The sequence below is a fragment of the Pyrgilauda ruficollis genome, unplaced genomic scaffold, assembly GCF_017590135.1.
Source record: "Pyrgilauda ruficollis isolate IOZ18807 unplaced genomic scaffold, ASM1759013v1 scaffold67, whole genome shotgun sequence".
Taxonomy (NCBI): domain Eukaryota; kingdom Metazoa; phylum Chordata; class Aves; order Passeriformes; family Passeridae; genus Pyrgilauda; species Pyrgilauda ruficollis.
The window spans coordinates 1,428,859-1,448,023 of record NW_024528488.1 but is presented as its reverse complement, the minus strand read 5'-3'; the positions used below and the strand labels follow the sequence as shown (position 1 = coordinate 1,448,023).

At 49.4% G+C, this 19,165-nt stretch overlaps 1 protein-coding gene across 2 annotated transcripts in view; it reads right to left on the bottom strand.

The window, feature by feature from the left end:
• The window catches only part of LOC121362872 (vascular endothelial growth factor receptor kdr-like), a 125,573-nt gene extending 107,526 nt beyond the window's left edge, over positions 1-18,047 (bottom strand). For both annotated transcript variants that reach the window (XM_041484775.1, XM_041484776.1), the window contains exon 1: positions 17,296-18,047. In XM_041484775.1, coding sequence (XP_041340709.1) covers positions 17,296-17,359 — 64 coding nt within the window. In that variant the 5' untranslated portion in view covers positions 17,360-18,047. The remainder of the gene's footprint in view (positions 1-17,295) is intronic.
• Positions 18,048-19,165: the final 1,118 nt, after the last annotated feature.

The window sequence follows — 19,165 nt, the reverse complement described above, 5'->3', positions numbered from 1 at the left end:
TTCCAGGTGGGATTCTCCAGTCTGATCACGTCCTTCCCTGTACTGACACAAGGTCCCATTGTAGTTGAAAGGGAAAATAATTCAGATATCTACACTCAAGCAGAAGGCAATGCAAAGCTCATGTAGGACCCTGCCATTTGCAAACTCCTGCAAAATGCTAATTTCTCTGTTCCACTGCTGATTCTCTAAATGAATGTTTATTGTTGAAGTCCTGAATCCTGAGGATTTGGAGAGCTGTAATGTGCTCTTTCCTTTTCTCATTAAGCCTGGCTGTAGCTGGGAGGTTTGGGATCTGCAGGCTCTGCTGACCCTCCAGGACAGCCACAGGAATAGGGAGAAAAGGAAATCCAAATATAAAATCAGCTCAATGTTCTTTTCTCCCTCACCATGGGAGTTATGTTCCTCTCCCACTGTCTTCACCCAACTCAGGGCACTTTGGTGAGCCCTCCATGCAAAGGATTAATCCAAAGTTGAATGGTTTTTGATTTAAAATGAGAACAGGATAAAATCAGCAGCTCCAGCTCTTCTGTTTTCTTACAAAAATGCTCACCCCACTCCTGGGCATGACTCAGCACAAGACAGAAAGGTGCCTTCAGCTAGAGAATCCTCAACTACCTCGTTCGGGTTCCAAATCCCAGTGGGGCTCCTGGAGGAGCTCACAGCTGTGGGATCATACCCTCACTGCCCTCTCTGATCCCATTCCAGCCCAGGACAGGCACTCAGTGTCCCACAGTGTGCAGGGGGAGATTTCAGAGAAGGCAGGAAGGATCCAGAGTCATCCCAAACCAAACCCATTTCCCCACAGATTCCACCCATCTCCCACAGATCCAGGGAGAGCACGCCAGGTGCTGAGATTTGGGGCCACTCCTTGGAGTTAACTCTATTTTGCTGTGCCATGAGCTGTTCTTCCCAAAGCAGAACCCAGCTGGCGCCTCAAACCCCCGGGAAGATTTTGGGGGCAAAGCCTGCAGCAGGTGGATTCCCCCCAGCCATTCTCGGGAATTCACATGTACCCAGCCCCTCTTTCTTCTCCTGAAGTGCTTTCATCTCTCTTGGTTTTAAAGAAACCAGGGGTGGCCACACCCTGCTGTACAACTGCAGGGCTATTTACCACTTGGAGAGGAAATCCCATGTCACAACCCCTTGGAGCACGAGGAATAATGTCCGGAATTCCTTTATCTGTGACCAGGCCTGCCTCACAGGCTCTTTCCTGTCACTTAAGTGTACACAAATATATTCTTTTCTTTTGTCAAGGCAAAGGGCCCAGATTTTAATGATGGTTTATTAAAAAAGAAAAGGTTTTGGCAAGACTCAAGAACAAACGTTCTCTGACTTTGGGACCTTTTGTTCTTCAAGGTGAAAAGTGACTATAAAGAATAAGGAAAATTGAGTCACTGGTCCTTGCCCTCCATAGTAAATTTGACCTCCACTGTTTTTACAGCGCCTAAAATTGGTGTCCTGGGCTAATCAGGGAAGTTAAAATGATAAGCCTCTCTCCAGGGCTGCTCTGCAAGGTGTTATTTTCTCAAGTGATCAAAATGACCCTTTGAGCACTGCAGATTTGTACCCTCAGCTCCAAGGTTTCTGTCCATGCCTTCATGCCAAACTCTGCGGGGCTGAAGGTTGTGTTTATCCATTTGTCAGAGGGATGGAGTGAGAGGTGGTGCTGGACACAATCCTGGGGGCAGCGCTCCCTTCCTGAGAGGATGGGAAGCAGTGGGATGCAGCATGTGCTGAAGTGTCTCCCTGCACATGGATGCAGCCATTCCCTGCACCTGCCAGGCTCACACTTTCAAAAGAGGATCAGAGACTGCCAGGAATGGCTGAGCCATCCTCCCAGAGCCCCTCTGTGCTGGCAGGACCAGCTGGAATCCCTCAGGGACACCTACCAGCATCCCAGGCACTGCTGGGGCCACTCCCACCTTCCACAGAACAGTGCAGAGACCACCAGCTCCAGGCCAGAGGAGAGGGAAATCTCCCGCAGGAAAGGCCTGGGAGCAAGGAAGTCACAGCAGAAATATTGGCACCAGCATTCTGAGGGAGGCGGGGAAGCAGGCAGGGGAGGAATCTTTCCAGGAAAAGAACATTTGCATCAGATACTTCCAGAAATAAAATATCAGAGAAATGTTCTGAATACTGGCAGCTCTGCCCTGCTTTGCCCCACCACTCTTTCTATCACTCTTGTAAATCCTTCTCAAAAAAGTGGTGATCCTTCAGTCTGGAACCCCTCAAGCAAAAAGGAGTGCAAGTGCCAACAGGGACCACAGAGCAGCCCCAGGTGATCCCTGGCACCCTCCTGGCACTGCTGGCGATGGCAGGAAGCTGCAGCCTTGTTGCAGGACAAAGAACTCAGCAGCTGGAGTTTGCTGGCTCTTTATTGATATTCCTCCAGCACACAGGCAGTGCCAGATGTGCCGTCCCTGATTCATGTGCATTGTGTTTGATGTCTCCCAGCAGAACCAACCTCGGGCTGCCTCCAGCAGCTAAACTGGTTTTAAATATTTTTAAATATTTGGGCAAGTCTGTGATTGGCAAGAAGCTGTCCCTCCCTCAGCATCCTTCCCAGCTGAAGTGCAGGCAGCAGCTCGGAGCAGGCACAGATGTTTTCTGCACGGGAGGAACGTCCTGTGCTCTCACTGAGCTGCTGCCACTGGAACAAATCTCCCAAGGAGGGGGATTTTGGCAGGAGGGGACCTTGCAGGGGCTGAGAGCTGAGTGTTCCCCCAGGGATGTGTCTGTGTGCTGGAGCACAGCAGGAATTACAGCTGCTCTTATCTGAGTGCTGTCAGTGCCCGGGGCACCAGGCAGGCACAGCAAACACCACCACCCTGCCTGCAGGGGATAAATCCCACTGCTCCCAGGCCTCCTGGAAGGGGGGCTGCTGTGGAATACGCTCATTTGGAGGCCTGGCAGTTGTAAGGCTTGATTTGCCTTTGCCCTCTGCGCTGTGCGTGTGGAGCAGAAAGGACCCATGGTCAGGCAGGGCTGGAGAGGCCGGATCCATGGGGTTTTCCTTCATTTTAGACAAGCTCACTCGTTTCTTTCTCCACTTCCTGAGTGACCCACACTCCCTGAGCAGAGCCAGCAGGCCCCTGGCTTGGTGCAGGGTGTCCTGAGCAGGGCTCTCTGTGCTGCGGTGGGATGTCCCAGTGTCACAGCCCTGACCTGCCCCCCTGGCCAAGGAGCTCTGCCAGGGCAGGGAGGATGGGCTGGCTCAGAAATCCTAATCCACCTGTGAGAGCCAAATTCATGCAAATCAAGGTGGATTAGTCCCTTCCATTGCCCTGCTCTGTCACTTTGCTGTTGGTGGCAGTGATTTAAAGCCACTGTACTCAGAACTTGGGCTTTTCCCCCCCAGCTTTATTTGCCTGACCTTGGTGTTCCAGTCTGCTGCAAGGAGATGAAGCCATGTGTGACAAATCATCCAGGCTGATGTTTGCTGGGATGGGTCACAGATTTTCCTGCCCTGTGTCAAAGGCACCCCCGCAGGGACAATGCCAGCGCTGTCCCAGAAGGAGACACCCCTCCTGTGCAGACATTTCCCTAAAAATTGCCATAAATTCACTGTGTTTTGGAGAGCTGGGACTGCTGTGCCACACAAGGACTTCTCAGTGTCACCAGCCCCACGGCTCTGACAGCACAATCCTGATTTTGGGTGCACATCCCACAGGAGCTCACAACCTGACAGTGCTCAGATCACTCCTAAATGCAGGCAAGCACCACAAACTCAGCCCAAAATCCCCAAATTTGAGGCAGGGGGGTCAGAAACATCTCCCTGTTTTATATCCTGCCCGATATCTCCTTTTGAACCAGGTCATGAGAGATTGTTATTCCCAGCAGAGCGTTGCCTTGTTGAAATGTGGAATTTTTCAGGAATTTTTCATTAACATTGGCTCTGGCAGATAAAATATTGGCCATGCCAAAGACAACATGCTTGGGAATATGCTGCTTCTGAGCACAAAGATACTGTGCCTCAGCACTGCAGCCCACCCAGCACATGGGTTGCCCCAGTGACAAAGAGAATAACAGCCATGGAAGCTGATAATGCCCAGGAATTTTGCTTTTCCTATGTATTTTCATCTTCATTAAAAGACCAGGGTGGCATATTCCAGTGAACACTCTTTTTTGGTGCTCCCTTTTCAGTGAGAGAATTTGCTTGGTAGGACATGAAGCAGTTGCAATTCTATCGATGGACGCACAGATCAACTTTGTGATTCTGCATTAATTTGATTGTTTTCACATGAAAAGAGAAAAGAGACAGAATATTGGTCATGCATAAGCAAAGCAGTGGCTGAAGGGGTGCTGAGGGTTCAGGAGCTTTGCTGGGCTTGTTTCACAAACCTTGCCACAGGATGGGTGAGGAGTTCTGACAACCATGGTGGATAAACCCATCCATGCCTGGCCTGCCCCTAATCCCAGTCCTGACCCCCCTCAGAGCCCAGCTCCAGCACTGACCCCTCCTGGCCTCCCTTTGTCCTGTCCTCCCAAAATTTTTCATATCTACTGGACACAGAAATGTGTTCTTAAAGTAAATACCTAAAGTTCTGCTCTTGGGAAAAACAAAACACATCCACGGAGGAACAATGTCTCTTTTTTCTTTCTTCCCACCCTTCCTCATGACACAATATTAACAAATATTGATATAAGCACTAAAGCTTTGATACTGAGCTTTGAGAGGATCTGTAAATGGGTGTCTTGTTTGTATCTGTGTGTTATTCATCTTTTGTTTTCTGCATGGCTGTGCCCACCCTCTGAGGGTGCACATCCAAAGGGCTGGGCCCAAAAATGAGCTGGTACTTAAGGTACTCAAGCCTTAGCTGTAGGTTTGGATAGGGGCAGCTTTTGTAGGGAAACATCCATGGCTGAGAAAGGACAGCATCAAAATGGCAATAATTAAAACAACAGAAGTAATAATAATAATAATAACAACAACAACAACAGACTGCAAGGGGCAAGGAGGAACTCAGGCTGGGTTTTGAGCCCTGGCTGGATGCTGCTCAGCTGCAATTTTCTGCTTCTCCCCAAAAGTGTGCAGATTCCAGAACAAGTGAGTTCCTAGAAGGGGGATTTCTCCTTTGGATTCTCAAGTCCAATAACTCAATATTCCATTGAGCAGTGTGATGCCTGTAATCACCTTATTTCTACTGCTGAAAGCAGCAAGGGGCTGTTTGAGGGCTCCAAGGAGGAGGGGAAACTCCTGAGCTCCTGACCAGCCCAGGTGGCACTCCAGGCTCATTAAACAGCTCTCCAAGAGGCACCTCCAGCATGGGGGAGATGAGAACAAACCCTCAGCCTGGAATCCTCTCACTCTGAGAGCCTCTCAGTGAGGGAATCCATCAGATCAGGGCTGGAAATTAGCTTTGCAAATTCCTCCATGCCAGAAGAATGAAAACCAAGAGGCTTCTTGGGATGTGGTTGCAGCTGGAGTGCCTCTGCACCATGCAGGTGTGGGTGTGGATGCCGTGGATATTTCACCATTCAGGATGCTGAGGGAGGTACCACAGTGGGAGAAATTCAAGAAAGAAATGCAGCTTTGCAAGGCTGAGCATCCCTGCCAGGGACTTCTGCCAGTTCAGGCCAAGCCCAGCACAGTCCTCAGTCCTGATCCTCACAGCCTGAAATGCCTCCCTGTCCCTGCAGCTTCAGGTGGGATTGTCTCTGGTGGTGGGAGTGAAAGGTGAAGCAAACCTCCTGCAGCTCCTGAGCTGCTTTTTCTGTTCCAAACATTGATTGCTCCATCCCTCCAGGGAGGAAGGGAAGGACCAACCTCCCTGACTTACAGAAGAGCAGAGGCACAAAGGCAGGAAAAACCTGTGCTGCAGGGAGGAATGCAAGGCCAAAATGCACTGGAGACTGAGGGGGCACCTGCAAACCTCAGTGCAGGGCCTGAAAAAGGTACCCATACTGCAGGGAGCAGGGCTGGAGTCACACGGCCTTTTCCTTCCGGAGATTCTGAGTGTTCATCCATCCCACCCTGCTGAGCCCCTGAGCTGGAGTCAGTGCTGCCCTGGGGTGTTTGCCAAAGGGCAGGGGACAGAGCTGAGTCACTTCACACTCACCTGAGCTCCCTGCTGCTTTGGAGCACAACTCCAGGCCAGCAGAGCCAAACCCCACAGACCTGGCCTGGTCCCTCTGTTCCCAGTGCTCCCAGTCCAGAGCATCCCTCAGTGCTCCAGCACAGCTGCCCAAAGCATTTCCACACCAGGTCTCTGCCTCTCTTCAAGAAGTGTTTGGGCAAAGCTCTCAGGCACAGGCTGGCATTGGTGGGGTGTCCTGTGCAGGGCCAGGAGCTGGACTGGATGATGCTTGTGGGACCCTTCCAACCCAGGATATTCTGTGATTCTCTGATTCTGTCATTGATTCTGTGGTTCTGTGATTCTGTGACTCTGTGATTTTGTGGTTCTGCGGTTCTGTGATTCTGCAGTTCTGTGATTCTGCAGTTCTGTGATTCTGTAATTCTGTGATTCTGCAGTTCTGTGATTCTGCAGTTCTGTGGTTCTGTGATTCTGTAATTCTGTGATTCTGCTATTCTGTGATTCTGCAGTTCTGTGGTTCTGTGATTCTGTAATTCTGTGATTCTGCTGTTCCGTGATTCTACAGCTCTGCAGTTCTGTGGTTCTGTGATTGTGTGTTCTGTGGTTCAGAGGGGCTGCCTGTCACCCAGAATGTTTAACAAGGCAGCAGCTCAAGGCAGAGGAAGACATCAAACCAATTGATGCCTGAATTTGTGCTCCTGAGAATGCAGAGGAAATGCAGCCCCAGTGAGCTGTACAAGCACAGAAAGTTAATGTATGCTCGTTTGTATATCTGCCCATTGTCCAGGGGAACTCTCCACTTCCTCTGGGGATCAATAATGAATAGACCTATAAGGGAATGTTGTGGTGGCAGCAATTTCTCTTTTCCTACCATTTAACTCAGAACAATATGGAACCAAAACAACAAGGCAGCCTTTCAAAGGCTGGCAGTACAATGCACCCTATAGGACACCAACCATTAAACTGAAGAGCACGAGGGAGACCTTTGCCCTGTGGATGCTGAGAATTCCTCTCAGCTCCTTTATCCTGGGAATTCCTTTATCATCTCCAGTGCAGAAGATCAGAGTTTGAGATACTCTCCTTACATCCCACCACGCCCAAGTGTCACTACCCCGCTTTCACTACCAGCAGATGGCAAGGGCAGAACTGAGATAAGCAAAAGAATTTAAAACAGGAAAGATGACTGAGTGGGGCTGCTCTGGGCTCTCCTCTCTCTCTTTAAGTCTGGTTAGCTTAGCTCTGAATTGAAGGAGACTTCTGGTGACACCAGATGTATTGGTCAGCCTGGGAATTCAAGAATCAGCAGCCCAAAGAAAAGGCTCTGCAAGGCTTTAGCCTCGTGATTGCTTCAGGTGAAGTGTTTATTCTGAGCCACACCACTGATGGCATCAATGATGTACAATATTGTCTATCATTGCTATTCCAGGGATGCAAAATGAAGGAGTTTGCACTCTATCAGAAATGTCCAGAACCTGCAACAGCAATCCCAGAGTCACTGGACAAAGGCTTTGGTGTTTGCCTCATGCAGAGTGTGCAGTGTTGGACCCTGGATTAAAGATTACACTTGGCACAGGTAGGCAGAGAGGGAGAAGCTCAAAGTTGCACTGCTCAGTGCCAGAGCACAAATCCAGGTAGTATTTCAAAGCCTACATTAATTTTAAAGTACAAAGATATTGCAGAGTGGAAGGGCAAATGGCCTTGAACAGCGGATGTGCCAGCAATCCTCCATGGAAATCAAAACCAGCTCAGCTTTAGCTTCTCCACTAATCTCACTTTGAGCACAGAATTTTTCATCTCTACTGCCCTGATTTTCTCCTGAGTGCTAGACAGGTTTGGCAAATGAAAAGTGAGATTTATACCCAGACAAAACTCCTGTCCTCTTTTTTTTGTCCTTCTGCCAGAAACCCACCAGAAAACCAAAGGTTCTGTCCTGGAGAAGGTTAAAATAAATTGGGCACATATTCCTGGGATGGGAGAAGGAAAACCTTTCACTAGGGAGCATCAGCCCATGCTTGTAGACCTGTGGGATGTCATGGTGCCTCTCTGGGGAGCCTGCCCTGGCTGATATTGTGCACCAGCTCTGACACCCACACAGAACATGAGGAAATAAGGCTGGTAGTTTATTTTTAATAGCAATATAACCACCAGAGTTGTGCACAAAGCTCCAGAGAGAGCAACCTCAGTAACCAGTGATGCCTTGGGCAGGCTGCCCTAGAGCAGAGACTGGACAGAGAGCTGAAGAATAAAGTGGGGATTTGTTAAAAGGATCTCCTCAATGGATGCACCTTGGGCAGCACAAGAGCCCAGCCAGGGCTGCACCCAAGATGAACCAAAATGGGCACAAAAATCCCCGACCGCTCACGGGGTCTCAGTTTGATAAGTTCTGCTCCATTTGCATATTGGAGTTAATTGTCCAATTCCAGCTCCAGCCCATGCAGTCCCATCTTTCGTGTTTTGCTCTCGTCAGCCCACGTTGTTTGTGCTCTTGGGCCTGAATTTGGATGATTTGTCCTTGGTCCCCAGCTAGAGCAGGAATTGTTTTGTCTCCCTGCTCTGTGCAGAGAGCTCATCATCCCATAATGTGAAGCCCAGACCCACACACTAAAGCAGCACAGAATGTGAAAAATAGAAAAGCTAAAACCTGAGGCACCATTAGAAGAAGGCTTCATTACTTCATGGCTTATCAAATTCAATTAATAATGGCATTTCACGAAGTGGGTCTGAGTATTACTTTTCAAATACAATGTTGACAACAATTAAAAAGGCAAAATGGCTGATTTATACAAGAGATGAGAATAGATAAAAGAGATCAGAACAATCCCATAGGAATAATAAGGAGAAATCAGCCTTGTAAAAACAATGGCAGAATTCCTGATGGGAACTGTTTGGAGCAGGATGGGAGAACCTTTGACAAGCCCTGCTCATCAACCTCCTGTTTTCCTGAATTCCCCTTCCCAGGGAGTCCCTCCATCCCAGGAACTGTCCCAGATGTGTCTTTCATTTCACCCTTCACTTCTCTCATCAGAGCAGGGCTGATCTTGCCCATGCTGACCCAGAGAACTGAGCTCATGTCTGTTTGCCTGCTTGGGAAAGCCAGGAGAAAACATTCCAAATGTGAGAACACCACAGCCATTCCAAACCTGTAAATCCATCACTCTGCTGGCTTGGTTTATCTCCTTGCTGATGGATCAGGGGATGAAGCAATAAAACTGTTCACAGAACCATCAGTGCCTTCGTGCTAACACCTGGCCTTGCCTTCCCAGAGAGCCATGGTGCCATTATCCTTGGAAAAGGCCCCACGGGGCGGGATGAGCTGGGACAAACCCGAAATGAGATGGGCCAAAAGCAGGGAGCTGCCAGGCTCTGCCCCAGGCCGTCCCTCCTGCCACACTCTGCTGCCTTCATGCTGACACAGGATTTTAGGGATTCATCACTCTTCCTGGGAATTCCTCTTGAGCCAAACCCTTTTGCTCTGTCCTTACTCAACAGAAAATCTGCCCAGACCAAAGGGAAGTTGTTTAAAGCATGGGAGTCTCCAGGACTGAGCAGAAGAGGATCTGTGCAGCCAAAATAAATGTGAGGAATAGCAGGAAGGTTCCTGTGTTGCCTCACACAACTGGCTCAGCCACACTGGCTTTCCTTCACCACTGGAAAAGAAGCAGGTTATTTTGCTTTCTCACAGTGAAGCAAATCAAGACTTTTCCAGAAAGATCAGTAAGATCTCTACCTTTATAAAACATGCAGTGTGGGAGCAGCTCTCAGTCTGCCTTTTTTTCCCTCAGATTCCACCACAAAATGTGTAAACAGCCAGAAGAAAATAAATGTTCTGAGCCATACAATGGACAATTCAAAGACAGGCTATTGTCTTCAGCCAAGCACAGCCTTAAACCTGTGTGAGCGAGAGGCAAAGCTTGTCCCGAGTGTGTAAACATGAAAATAACTCAGACACGATCCCTTTCCAGAGAAAAAATGTGGCAGGCCAAAAGGTTACCTGATTCTCTCTGCTTTACACCGTGTAATAGCTTAAATTGTGTTTTAAAGGTCCTCAGGCTGACATCATTGTTTACATTGACTTGAATCATTCTTTAATTGTAACAAACCCCTTCCAAGCAGCCCAGCTCAGTGCTGCTGTGTCATGCAGAGAGAGCTGACACCACTGCCTTGGCTCATCCACATCCAGAAAGGGCTGGGGAGACAGATCTTGTGTCAGAAACAGAGCTGGGAAAAGAGACCTTGCCTCAGAAAGAAGCTGGAAAAAGAGACCTTGCCTCGGAAAGAAGTTCGGGAAAGAGACCTTGCCTCAGAAAGAGCTGGGAAAAGCATTTCTCCCCACAGCTGTGTTCTGCATTATTCTTTCTCCTGATACTCCTCCTGGGTGAGGAAGGAAAGCAGTGGACACTCCTGAAATCGCTTCCCTTCTGTCTGTAACTCATGATGAACTGAGGAGTGAAGCAGCAGTGGGTGCCCTTCCCAAGGGGAGGGGTGTCCCAGTGACCCAGTGGGATTTATTGTGCTGCAAGGAAAGGCAGAGAGACCTGGAGCTTTGCAGCAGGAGCTCCCCAGAGCTTTACTTGCCTCCTTCCAGCACCTCCCTGCTCTGAAGGGCTCTGGGCAAGCTCTTCCAAGGCTTTCCCTGCTCCTGGAAGCAGGATTGCCCACACCAAGGGCTTCCAAGTGCAACTGTGGGATGTGTGTGATGGCTCCTGCGGGAGCTGCTCCTGGCGGCTGCATCAGCGAGCGGAGAAGCAGAGGGGAAAATCACATTTTACAGCTCTTGGGGGACACTCTGTAGGAGGTGTCTGCACATTAAAGGTCTGAAACGCTGACCCATGCACTGCCCAGCTCTAAAATCAGGGAAATGCAGGCTCAGGAGCAGCTTTCAGGATGATCCCTATTGCTCCAGAGCCCTTTTCAGTAGCTGTGAGGGAATTGAGGAGGAGATTCTGGGCAGCCCCACACTCCCAGCCCCACTGCAGCTCCTGGGCACTGGGAGGAAATTGCTTTGAGTCCTAAATGAGTTTCTTCAGCCCTGATTTCAGTTAATGAGCTCTGCACGAAGAGCAAACAGGATGAACACCTCCCAGCTCGGCTGTGTGTGTGTGTGTGGAGCAGCCCTGTGATCAATCCCATTTTCCTCAGGGCTGTAGGGGAATGGCCACAGCAGCCCCGAGGTGGTTGGTGCTTTTCCTGCCAGCTGACCCCGCTGTATCCGCGAGGAAGAATTCCAGGTGAGCAATTTCTGAGCTGGGGGCTCGAAGGAAGCAAACATTTTGGCCGAGGTGGTTTAGATTCGTGGTGATTTTGTAAAAATGGAACAGGTAATGACAGGGTCAGGCTTCCTTGACCCTCAAATCAAGAACAATCCCAGCAGGGCTGAAAACTCCCCTCTCCACTTCCTTGGCAATCACGTTCCCACAGTTCAGAAAAACACAGGAAGATCTAAGGAAACCTATGTGGAAATGAAGAGGACAAAGGCAAGTGATCTGAAAATAGAAGGCTGGTCCATATATTTCCTTTACATTCTGGGCCTCAGCATTGGTTTTGGCTGAATTTTGAAACTTTGAGTGCCACGTGCTTGTGCCATTCCTGCAGGGCACAAAGGAAAAGTGAGTTTTTCAGACCTCCATAATTTGCAGGGTTCTGTCCTTGTTGCTCAGTCAAAAACTTTTCTGCTTAGAGCCAAAACAAGAGCCCTGGTCACACACACCCCATATCTAAGATGTGACCCCTCCTGCTTTTGCAGATACTGGGGGGACTTGCAAAAATTATTTATTGTAAAAATTTAGTGCAGCAGAAACATGAAAAGCTGGCAGAAAACAAGAGCTTCAACTGCAGGTCTCAAGCAGTCCCACTTTGTTTTGTTCAGAAATCTCTGCATCAGGAAGAATTATAAAGGCAAAATTAATTTTGGGACAGAGAAGAGAGACTGTGCAGACCCCTGGTGTGGAAGGGCTGGGAAATTTCTCCTGGCTTCTCCTAATGTAAAAATTCAAGGAATCCTGAGCCCTGAGGGGAGTTTAGGAGACATCCAGGAAAGGGGAGGGAGCAGGAGAGGGATGTAGGATGTAGTGGGGACATAAAGTATGTGCTGCAAATTCAGGCTAATCCAAGGGCTTGGGGACAGGGTATTGGAGTGACTCATGAGGATGTCCACGGACTCACTCACTCTCCATCATAAAACAGTTCCTGGATTGCTCCCTGTCCATCAGAGAGCAAAGCTGTGTTCCACTGTTGGTAAGGGACAGAAGTTAGCAGTGGCACAGGGCGGCAGCTCAGCTCCCTCGTGCCAATCCCTGCTCCCATTCCCACAGCCTTTGGAAGTGTGTCCATCACTGGCAGGGAGGAATTTCCACAAAATTCCTGGGATTGACACATCAACTTGGCAGAGCCAAATTGATTGGGATGGGCATCCTTCAATTTTGATCATCACAGCCTCAGGAGATCAGGCTGATCCTGATCCTTCCTCCTTCCCCACTGGAGGAAGCAGCTCCTGGCTGAGCCTCTGAGGTCACAGCTCGTGCAGAAACCTTGATTCCTGTGATTTGTGCAGATCCTGCCTTGCTCCTGATGAGTGCCAGCTCTGCTCCTGGAGTCCTGCTCCCTGGGGAAAGCCTTCTATTAAATGCCATTTCCAGATAAAAACCTTGACTGGTGGAGTTTGGCAACTTCTACTCTTTCTCTGTGGCCTTAAAAAGAAAAGTTAAAGAGGTGCCTAACGGGGAGCTCAGTTCCCTATTACACACATCTTACCCAGCTTTTTTTTGGGCAGCCAGTTGTCCTGGGGGCTGTGACTGAGGACAGCTGATGGGAATGTCCTGGTGGGCACTCAGAGCCCTCGTGCCCTGCCAGCCATCGGAGCTGCTTTCTCAAGAAAAGCACCAGGACACATTTATTTCAATCCTAGCTGTTCTTTACATATTCCAATATCCCTTAACTGCTGCCACTCCTAATTCCCATTCCAGTGCCATCAGGCTGGTTTAGAGGAAAAAGGCAAGGTGGATCAGAGGAAGTTCCAGAGGGAGCAGGTGGAGCTCAGTGGGGCTGTGTGAGCTCCAGGGTCACTCAGCGCTGCCTCCTGGAAACCTCCTGAGTAGCTGGAAAAGTGCAGGTGGCTGCTGCTGCCCCCAAAACTCTCTGCAGCGAGAACTGAGAGCATCTTCTTTGTGCCTCCTGTCCTTTTTCTGGTTCCTGCATCACACCCTGCAGATGTCTCGGGAAGGACCAGATGTGAATCATCCCCCAACAGATATGGGACAGACCAGGTTTTCACCCTCTCCAAACTGCACTGCTGATCTGGGAGACAAACCCCCAAAAAGCTCAGATCACCTTCCCCTGCTGTACCTGAGGAATCTCCTGTGGGGCTTGGAAACCTTTTGCTGGCGTGCATAAACTTATTTACAACATAAATATCATTATCATTATTGATTAATTAATATAATAGCATATTATATATTATATGTTATATGTTATATATTATATATTATATATTATATATTATATATTATATATAATAATATATGCTATATATAATATATTATATAGATTATGTATTATATACTATATAGCATATATCATATATTATATAGAATATAGAATATATTATTACTATTCTATTATTATTATTACTATTCTATTATATTATTAACAACATAAGTATTAAGCCCAATCTGAGATATTAATTCAAAGGGCAGTAGATTGAGCTATCACTTTATACAAATAATTTGTCATAAAATGAACAATCCAGGGAATGTGTGAAAGGGCAGAAATGACCTAAATGGACCCCGTTGCTCTTACTCAGAGCAGACCAATGCCCACAGATAAATATTTTGTACAAGTTTTAAAGACAATAATGCAAGTTCTTACAGCACAAACCTTCAACAAACAATCTGGTTCGTTTTCTCAGTGTTCTTTTGGGCACAATACAGTTTTTAAGAAGTTCAGGGAGTATTCAGAAATACTTGACATTTTTTTCCTTGCCTTAAATGGCTGAATTGGTATAAAGAGATTTCCAGTTGGTTTCGAATGTGGCAGCTTCAGCAGGAGGCTCATATATCACCAGCCTAAAAAAGGCTCCTCTGCTTTTTATAACATTTTCCCACAGTAAAGCAAATATTTGGGAATAACACCAGTTAGGACACACATTTTTTGGGAAAACAACCCCTTGGTGCCTCTGCCCTGGCACAGCCACACTCATCCTGCTGCACTCTGTGACCATCCTGGCTGGAAAACCAGGAGGAATCTGAGCTCCTGAAGCTTTTATCTCCTGATCCATGGCTTAACTGAAATCTCTGTGTTAACAAGCTTCGCTGCCCATCCAGTATAATCAATTTGTAGAAGACATTGCAAAGTTAAACAACAACAAAAAAATCAATTTCAAACGTGCTTTCATTTCAAAGCCATCGGGCAGGACCTGATTTTATTCTTCAATCTTTAATAATTTCCAGTTAAATAATCTTTAAATGTAAAATCTTTAAAAATAAAACAATCTTTAATAATTTTCAGTTAAATTACTGAGATGGCTGAGTTTATTCCAATACCCAAAAAGTGCCTTGGATTGCTCAGATATTAAAAACCTTCTGGTGATCATGTCAGTGGGTAAAAGAGACTGAATTTTTCGTGCACAATTTAAGGTGTAAGAATTTCTTTGCAGATTGTTTTTGCAAGGGCTGATTATGAACCATCCCACTCCACAGCTCAAACCTGTGCCAGCTGTTGGCATCTGCACCATCATTAAATCAGGGTCACTTCTGAGCAGCAAGACCCCAACCAGTGCTCTGAGGAGTTGAGAAGAAGCCGAGAAATGAGCAAAGGGAAAGTGGAAATTTAATGATACTCCGGGAACTAAATGAGGGAATTTAAAGGTGTATTTAGAGCTCTATTTTAGAGTAAGGTGGGAAATCACTGGGATGATGCTTGTATGGTCTCTTCCCCCTACTGAAAGCAACAAATCAGTCAGGAATTGCCCAAAGGAGACCTGGATAAATGTAGTGGCCAGAATTTCATCAATTTCATTGCTGGGGATGAACTTGGAGGGAAAAGTGGCTGAGGAGTCAATGCCTTGGTACTGAGCAGCTTTCACAGCTGTAGGACTTTCCTTCTCTCTGCATTGCTGATGGAATTGTTTGGGGTGGAATCAGAGTCATCCTCCTCAGCACAGCCCTGCCTAACTTTGGCCACAGAGATCCCAGGCAAGGTTTAACTACAGCTGAAGGGTAAATCCAGGCTTTGGAAGGTGAAGCAGGGCTTCACTGAGCTCAGGGCTGCAGAGGAGCTTTGAGGGCAAGGTGGTGAGGAGCTGACTCCTCAGGAACACCAGTGCCATCCCAAATCCTTGGCCCTCCTGGCCCTGTCTCCCCCTGGCTTCCAGCCCAGTGAGGGCACCCAGAGGCTGTGCTGATGTTTTATCTCTTCCTAAAGATGAGCCCAGCTCCTGACATCCCCAGGGCTGCTCCAGGTCCCTCACCAGCCTGCAGCTCTGGACACAGGGATGTTCCTGCCTCCCTCTGTCACAGGATGCAGACTTTGCCTTTTCTTGGCCTCCTCTGTACGTGGCACTGATGGCAAAAGGAATCTGGACCAAATTCCAAGGTTATCGGGGCTGAAATAATTAGGAAAGGAACCTGGTGAGGAAGGACCTGAGCAGCCCTGAAATGTGGACAACATCTCCAGCCAGGATTTCCCCCCTGAACTCCCTGTTCTCCACTTCACCCTGAGCCTCAGGAACACTTGGGCACTCCACGTTTTCTCCCATCTCCCGCTCCTTCGTTATTATCCCTCTCTGATCCACCAAATCCTGTGGTGATTTATGCCTCTGAAATCCACACTGGATTTCGGGCAACTTTTCCAGACTGTGCAGAGGTTAGAGCTCCCAAAGCATGCAGCTGGCTGCTGCTGCACGTGTCAGCCAGCTGGAGCCATCTCAGGAATCCTCCCAGGGCTGCCCCAGGTGCAGCCCAAGGTGTGGGCACTGCTGGCTGACCTGGCAGGGACAGATTCCCTGGGGACACCATGGATCCTGAGGATTCCTGCTGCAGGGGCTCCTTGCCACCTGCCAGGTTTGCTGCTTCAGCTTTTCCTTGAAAAGCCGGACAAGCCCTTTGGAGCACAACCTCAGGCTTAGTTATTTATTCTGCAGGTAACTGTGGGGAAGATGTGAAATTCCCCAGGGTTTGTGCCTGCCAATCAGTCCCTTTCTGCAGAAGGAATACATTAAATCCCTAAACGAATCCAAAAAAAATCAAGGACAGTGATGCTTCACAGTGTTTCCAGAAGCTATCCACTTAACTATGAAAATATAATATGCTGAAGAACAACAGCCTCGTGCTGTGCAATACATCCACTACCTAAGAAAATAAAAAAGTCCTTTCTGTCAGAAGGAATTCCCCAATAAACAAGAGCCCATCTCCCTTACACAATTTGCAGCGTCATGAATTAATAGCTCAGTAATCCAGCAAAATCCTCATGCTTAATGAGATAATGAAAGTCATACGGCAGATGGAAAAGCTCTCCCAAATCTCATTAACCTGCCTCTTGGCTCTTCTGATAGCAGCAAAAATTGGGAATAAATCTGGGGGGACAGGGAGTTTGCTGCAAAGGAAAATGAGTTTTGGAGAGCAGGGGATCTAACCTGGCACCTGGGCTGAGAAGGGGAAGGAAGTGAAGAAGCACCACGTGTACAAAAACTGAAATATCAAAGAACCAATATTCAAAAATTGAAATACCAAAGAATCAGAACTGGATATCAGAGAGAATGCCCGTGACGTCTGTGCTCACAGCTCCAGGATAAGCCCCAGGACAGCGGGATAGCCCAGGTGCTCCCAGACAGCTCCTCCTTTGAAAGCCTCAGCTCTGCTCAAGTGATCAAATACAACCAGAAACCCTCCCACATCGAGGGAAAAAACCCACAAATTGGTGAACGCTCACAAGCTGCTATTTCTAACCAAGTGGCTAAACCTCGAAAGGGGAACACCCATTAAAATCTGACCTTCAGGTGCGACACCTTCAAGAGGTTTAGCTTTTTTACCTCAATTTCCAAAGATCAGTTTTAACGGAGGTGTGAACCCTGCGGCTTTGGGAACAGAGCGGTGGCACCTGCCCTCTCAGGTGTGTGACACCTCCCCGGGCCGCCGGAAGAGCACAAAAAGTGGGGAAAAGCGCAGAAAAGCATCACGGAGCGCTCTCCTGAGGCTCCCGAGGGACGGCGCGGGGCAGCCCCCGCGGTGTCCCTGCCCGGGCACCCGGGGACGCGGGCGGCTCTTACCGTGCAGCAGCAGCAGCCCCTGGAGGGCACAGACGGCCAGGAGGGCGCTGGCCCGGGGCAGCATCCCGGGGCCGGTCCTGCTGCGTGTCCCGAGGCAGCCGAGCCCGCTGGAGAAGTTTAGAAGTTTTCCTTCGCAGCCGCAAGTTTGGGGAAGCCGGAGCGGGGAGGGACGGGAAGGACGAGGCGCGCAGTTCCCACTTGTTGATCCCAGTTAAATTGTTCTTGCCATTCACCGCTTCATCCTGGGGCTGCGGGTTGTGTTTGCCTTCCCTTCTTCCCGAGGTTCTCGGTTTTTTCCTTCACCCCCTTTCCGCAATCACCTTTTTCCTTCTTTCCCCCCGCTTCTCCAATCCCTGCGGTGTCCGGGGGGAGCCTTGCTGTGCCTCAGAAGCCTCCCCAGCCCTCCTGGCTGGCGCAGAGTCACTCGAGGGGTGAAAAAGCAAAGCAGAAACACCAGGAAAAGTTTGGCAAAAACTTTCGTGCACTCGCTGCTCGCGGCTGCTCGCACAGCGCGGAGTTTGGGTAAGGTGGCAGAGCCTCCTCTGAGATGGGCTTCTCCAGGGAGGCGCAGGTGCCGGCGGGAAGGACAGATCTCCAGCAGGACAGGAGCAGGGGGAGCTGCCCGGAGCCCACCTGGCTCTACGTGCCCGGGGGCACCTGCCCGGGGCAGCGGGGCTGGGGCATGGCCGGAGCCCTGGCTCTGTCTCTGCCTGTCCCCCTCCCCTCCGCCTCGCCGGGAAGTTTGATGCGAGCCCGAGATTCTTTATGGCGACAGGAAAAAAAAAAAAAAAAAAAAAAAAAAGGAGGAAGGAGAGACGTCACCAGCCGAGGCGAGGGGACTTCACTCTCTCCCTCCCTCCCTGTCATTTCACAGAGCTCCTGGGTTTCCTGTTGCTGCTGCCTAGATGGGGCAGAGAAGGGAATTCCAGCTGCTTGCCGGCGTCGCCCGACCCCGCAAAGCCGGAGTTGGGGGAGCAGGTGGCACCACCTTCCCCCGGGGGCACAGAGGTGGCAGCTCCCCCGGGCTCGGGGACACCGGGAAGGGGACACCTGAGGAAGAGGCTGTGTCCTGCCAGGGCCGCTCTCTGTGCCCCTTCACCCGCTGTGCTGCAGTCTGGGCTCTCGGTGCTGCTCACCGTGTCCTGCTGGGATGCCACCTCCGCCCTCCCTGCCCTGCTGTGGCAGCCGCTGCTGTGCCCCCCTTGCTCTTGGGGCACGGAGAAAATCCCTTCTTTGCATCGGGTATTTCAGGGAATCCCAGCGCTGCTATTTGTATTACCCGGCTGCCACCTGACCCCTCTCGGGTTTCTCACCTGGGCATTACCTCCAGCTCCACCACACATCCAGACTCCAGCCGGCCCCTGTACCTTTGCCCTTGCCATGCCAGGTAGGATTGCAGCGGGGATGGGCACTCCAGCCGCAGGGATGTCCCTCCTTTTCCCTCCACCCTGGAAATCACAGTCCAGTCCTGTTCAGGGCTGCTCCTGCATCCACTGGTGTCCCCCAGGCCAGCACAGCCTCAGCTCTGAAGGACACAAACCTTCAGGAGATGTCCCAGGGCACGTAAGGGACACTTGTGGAAGTGCAGCCAGCACTGAGGTGACCAGGTGGGAGCTCTTCTGTGCTATGTCAGTGCACATATCAGATATGTGGCTTTTAATGTAAAAACACTGATAATGAGAGAGTGCTGGAAGCTCCACAGCTGCCCCTGCAGATTGTCCTTCCCAATAATCCCAATAACCCAAATAACCCCAATAACCCCAATAATCCCAATAATCCCAACAATCCCAATAGCCCCAGTAACCTCAATAATCCCAATCCCAGCAGGTGAGCCCCTGGGGACACTGGTGTTCCAGGACCTGCAGAGCCT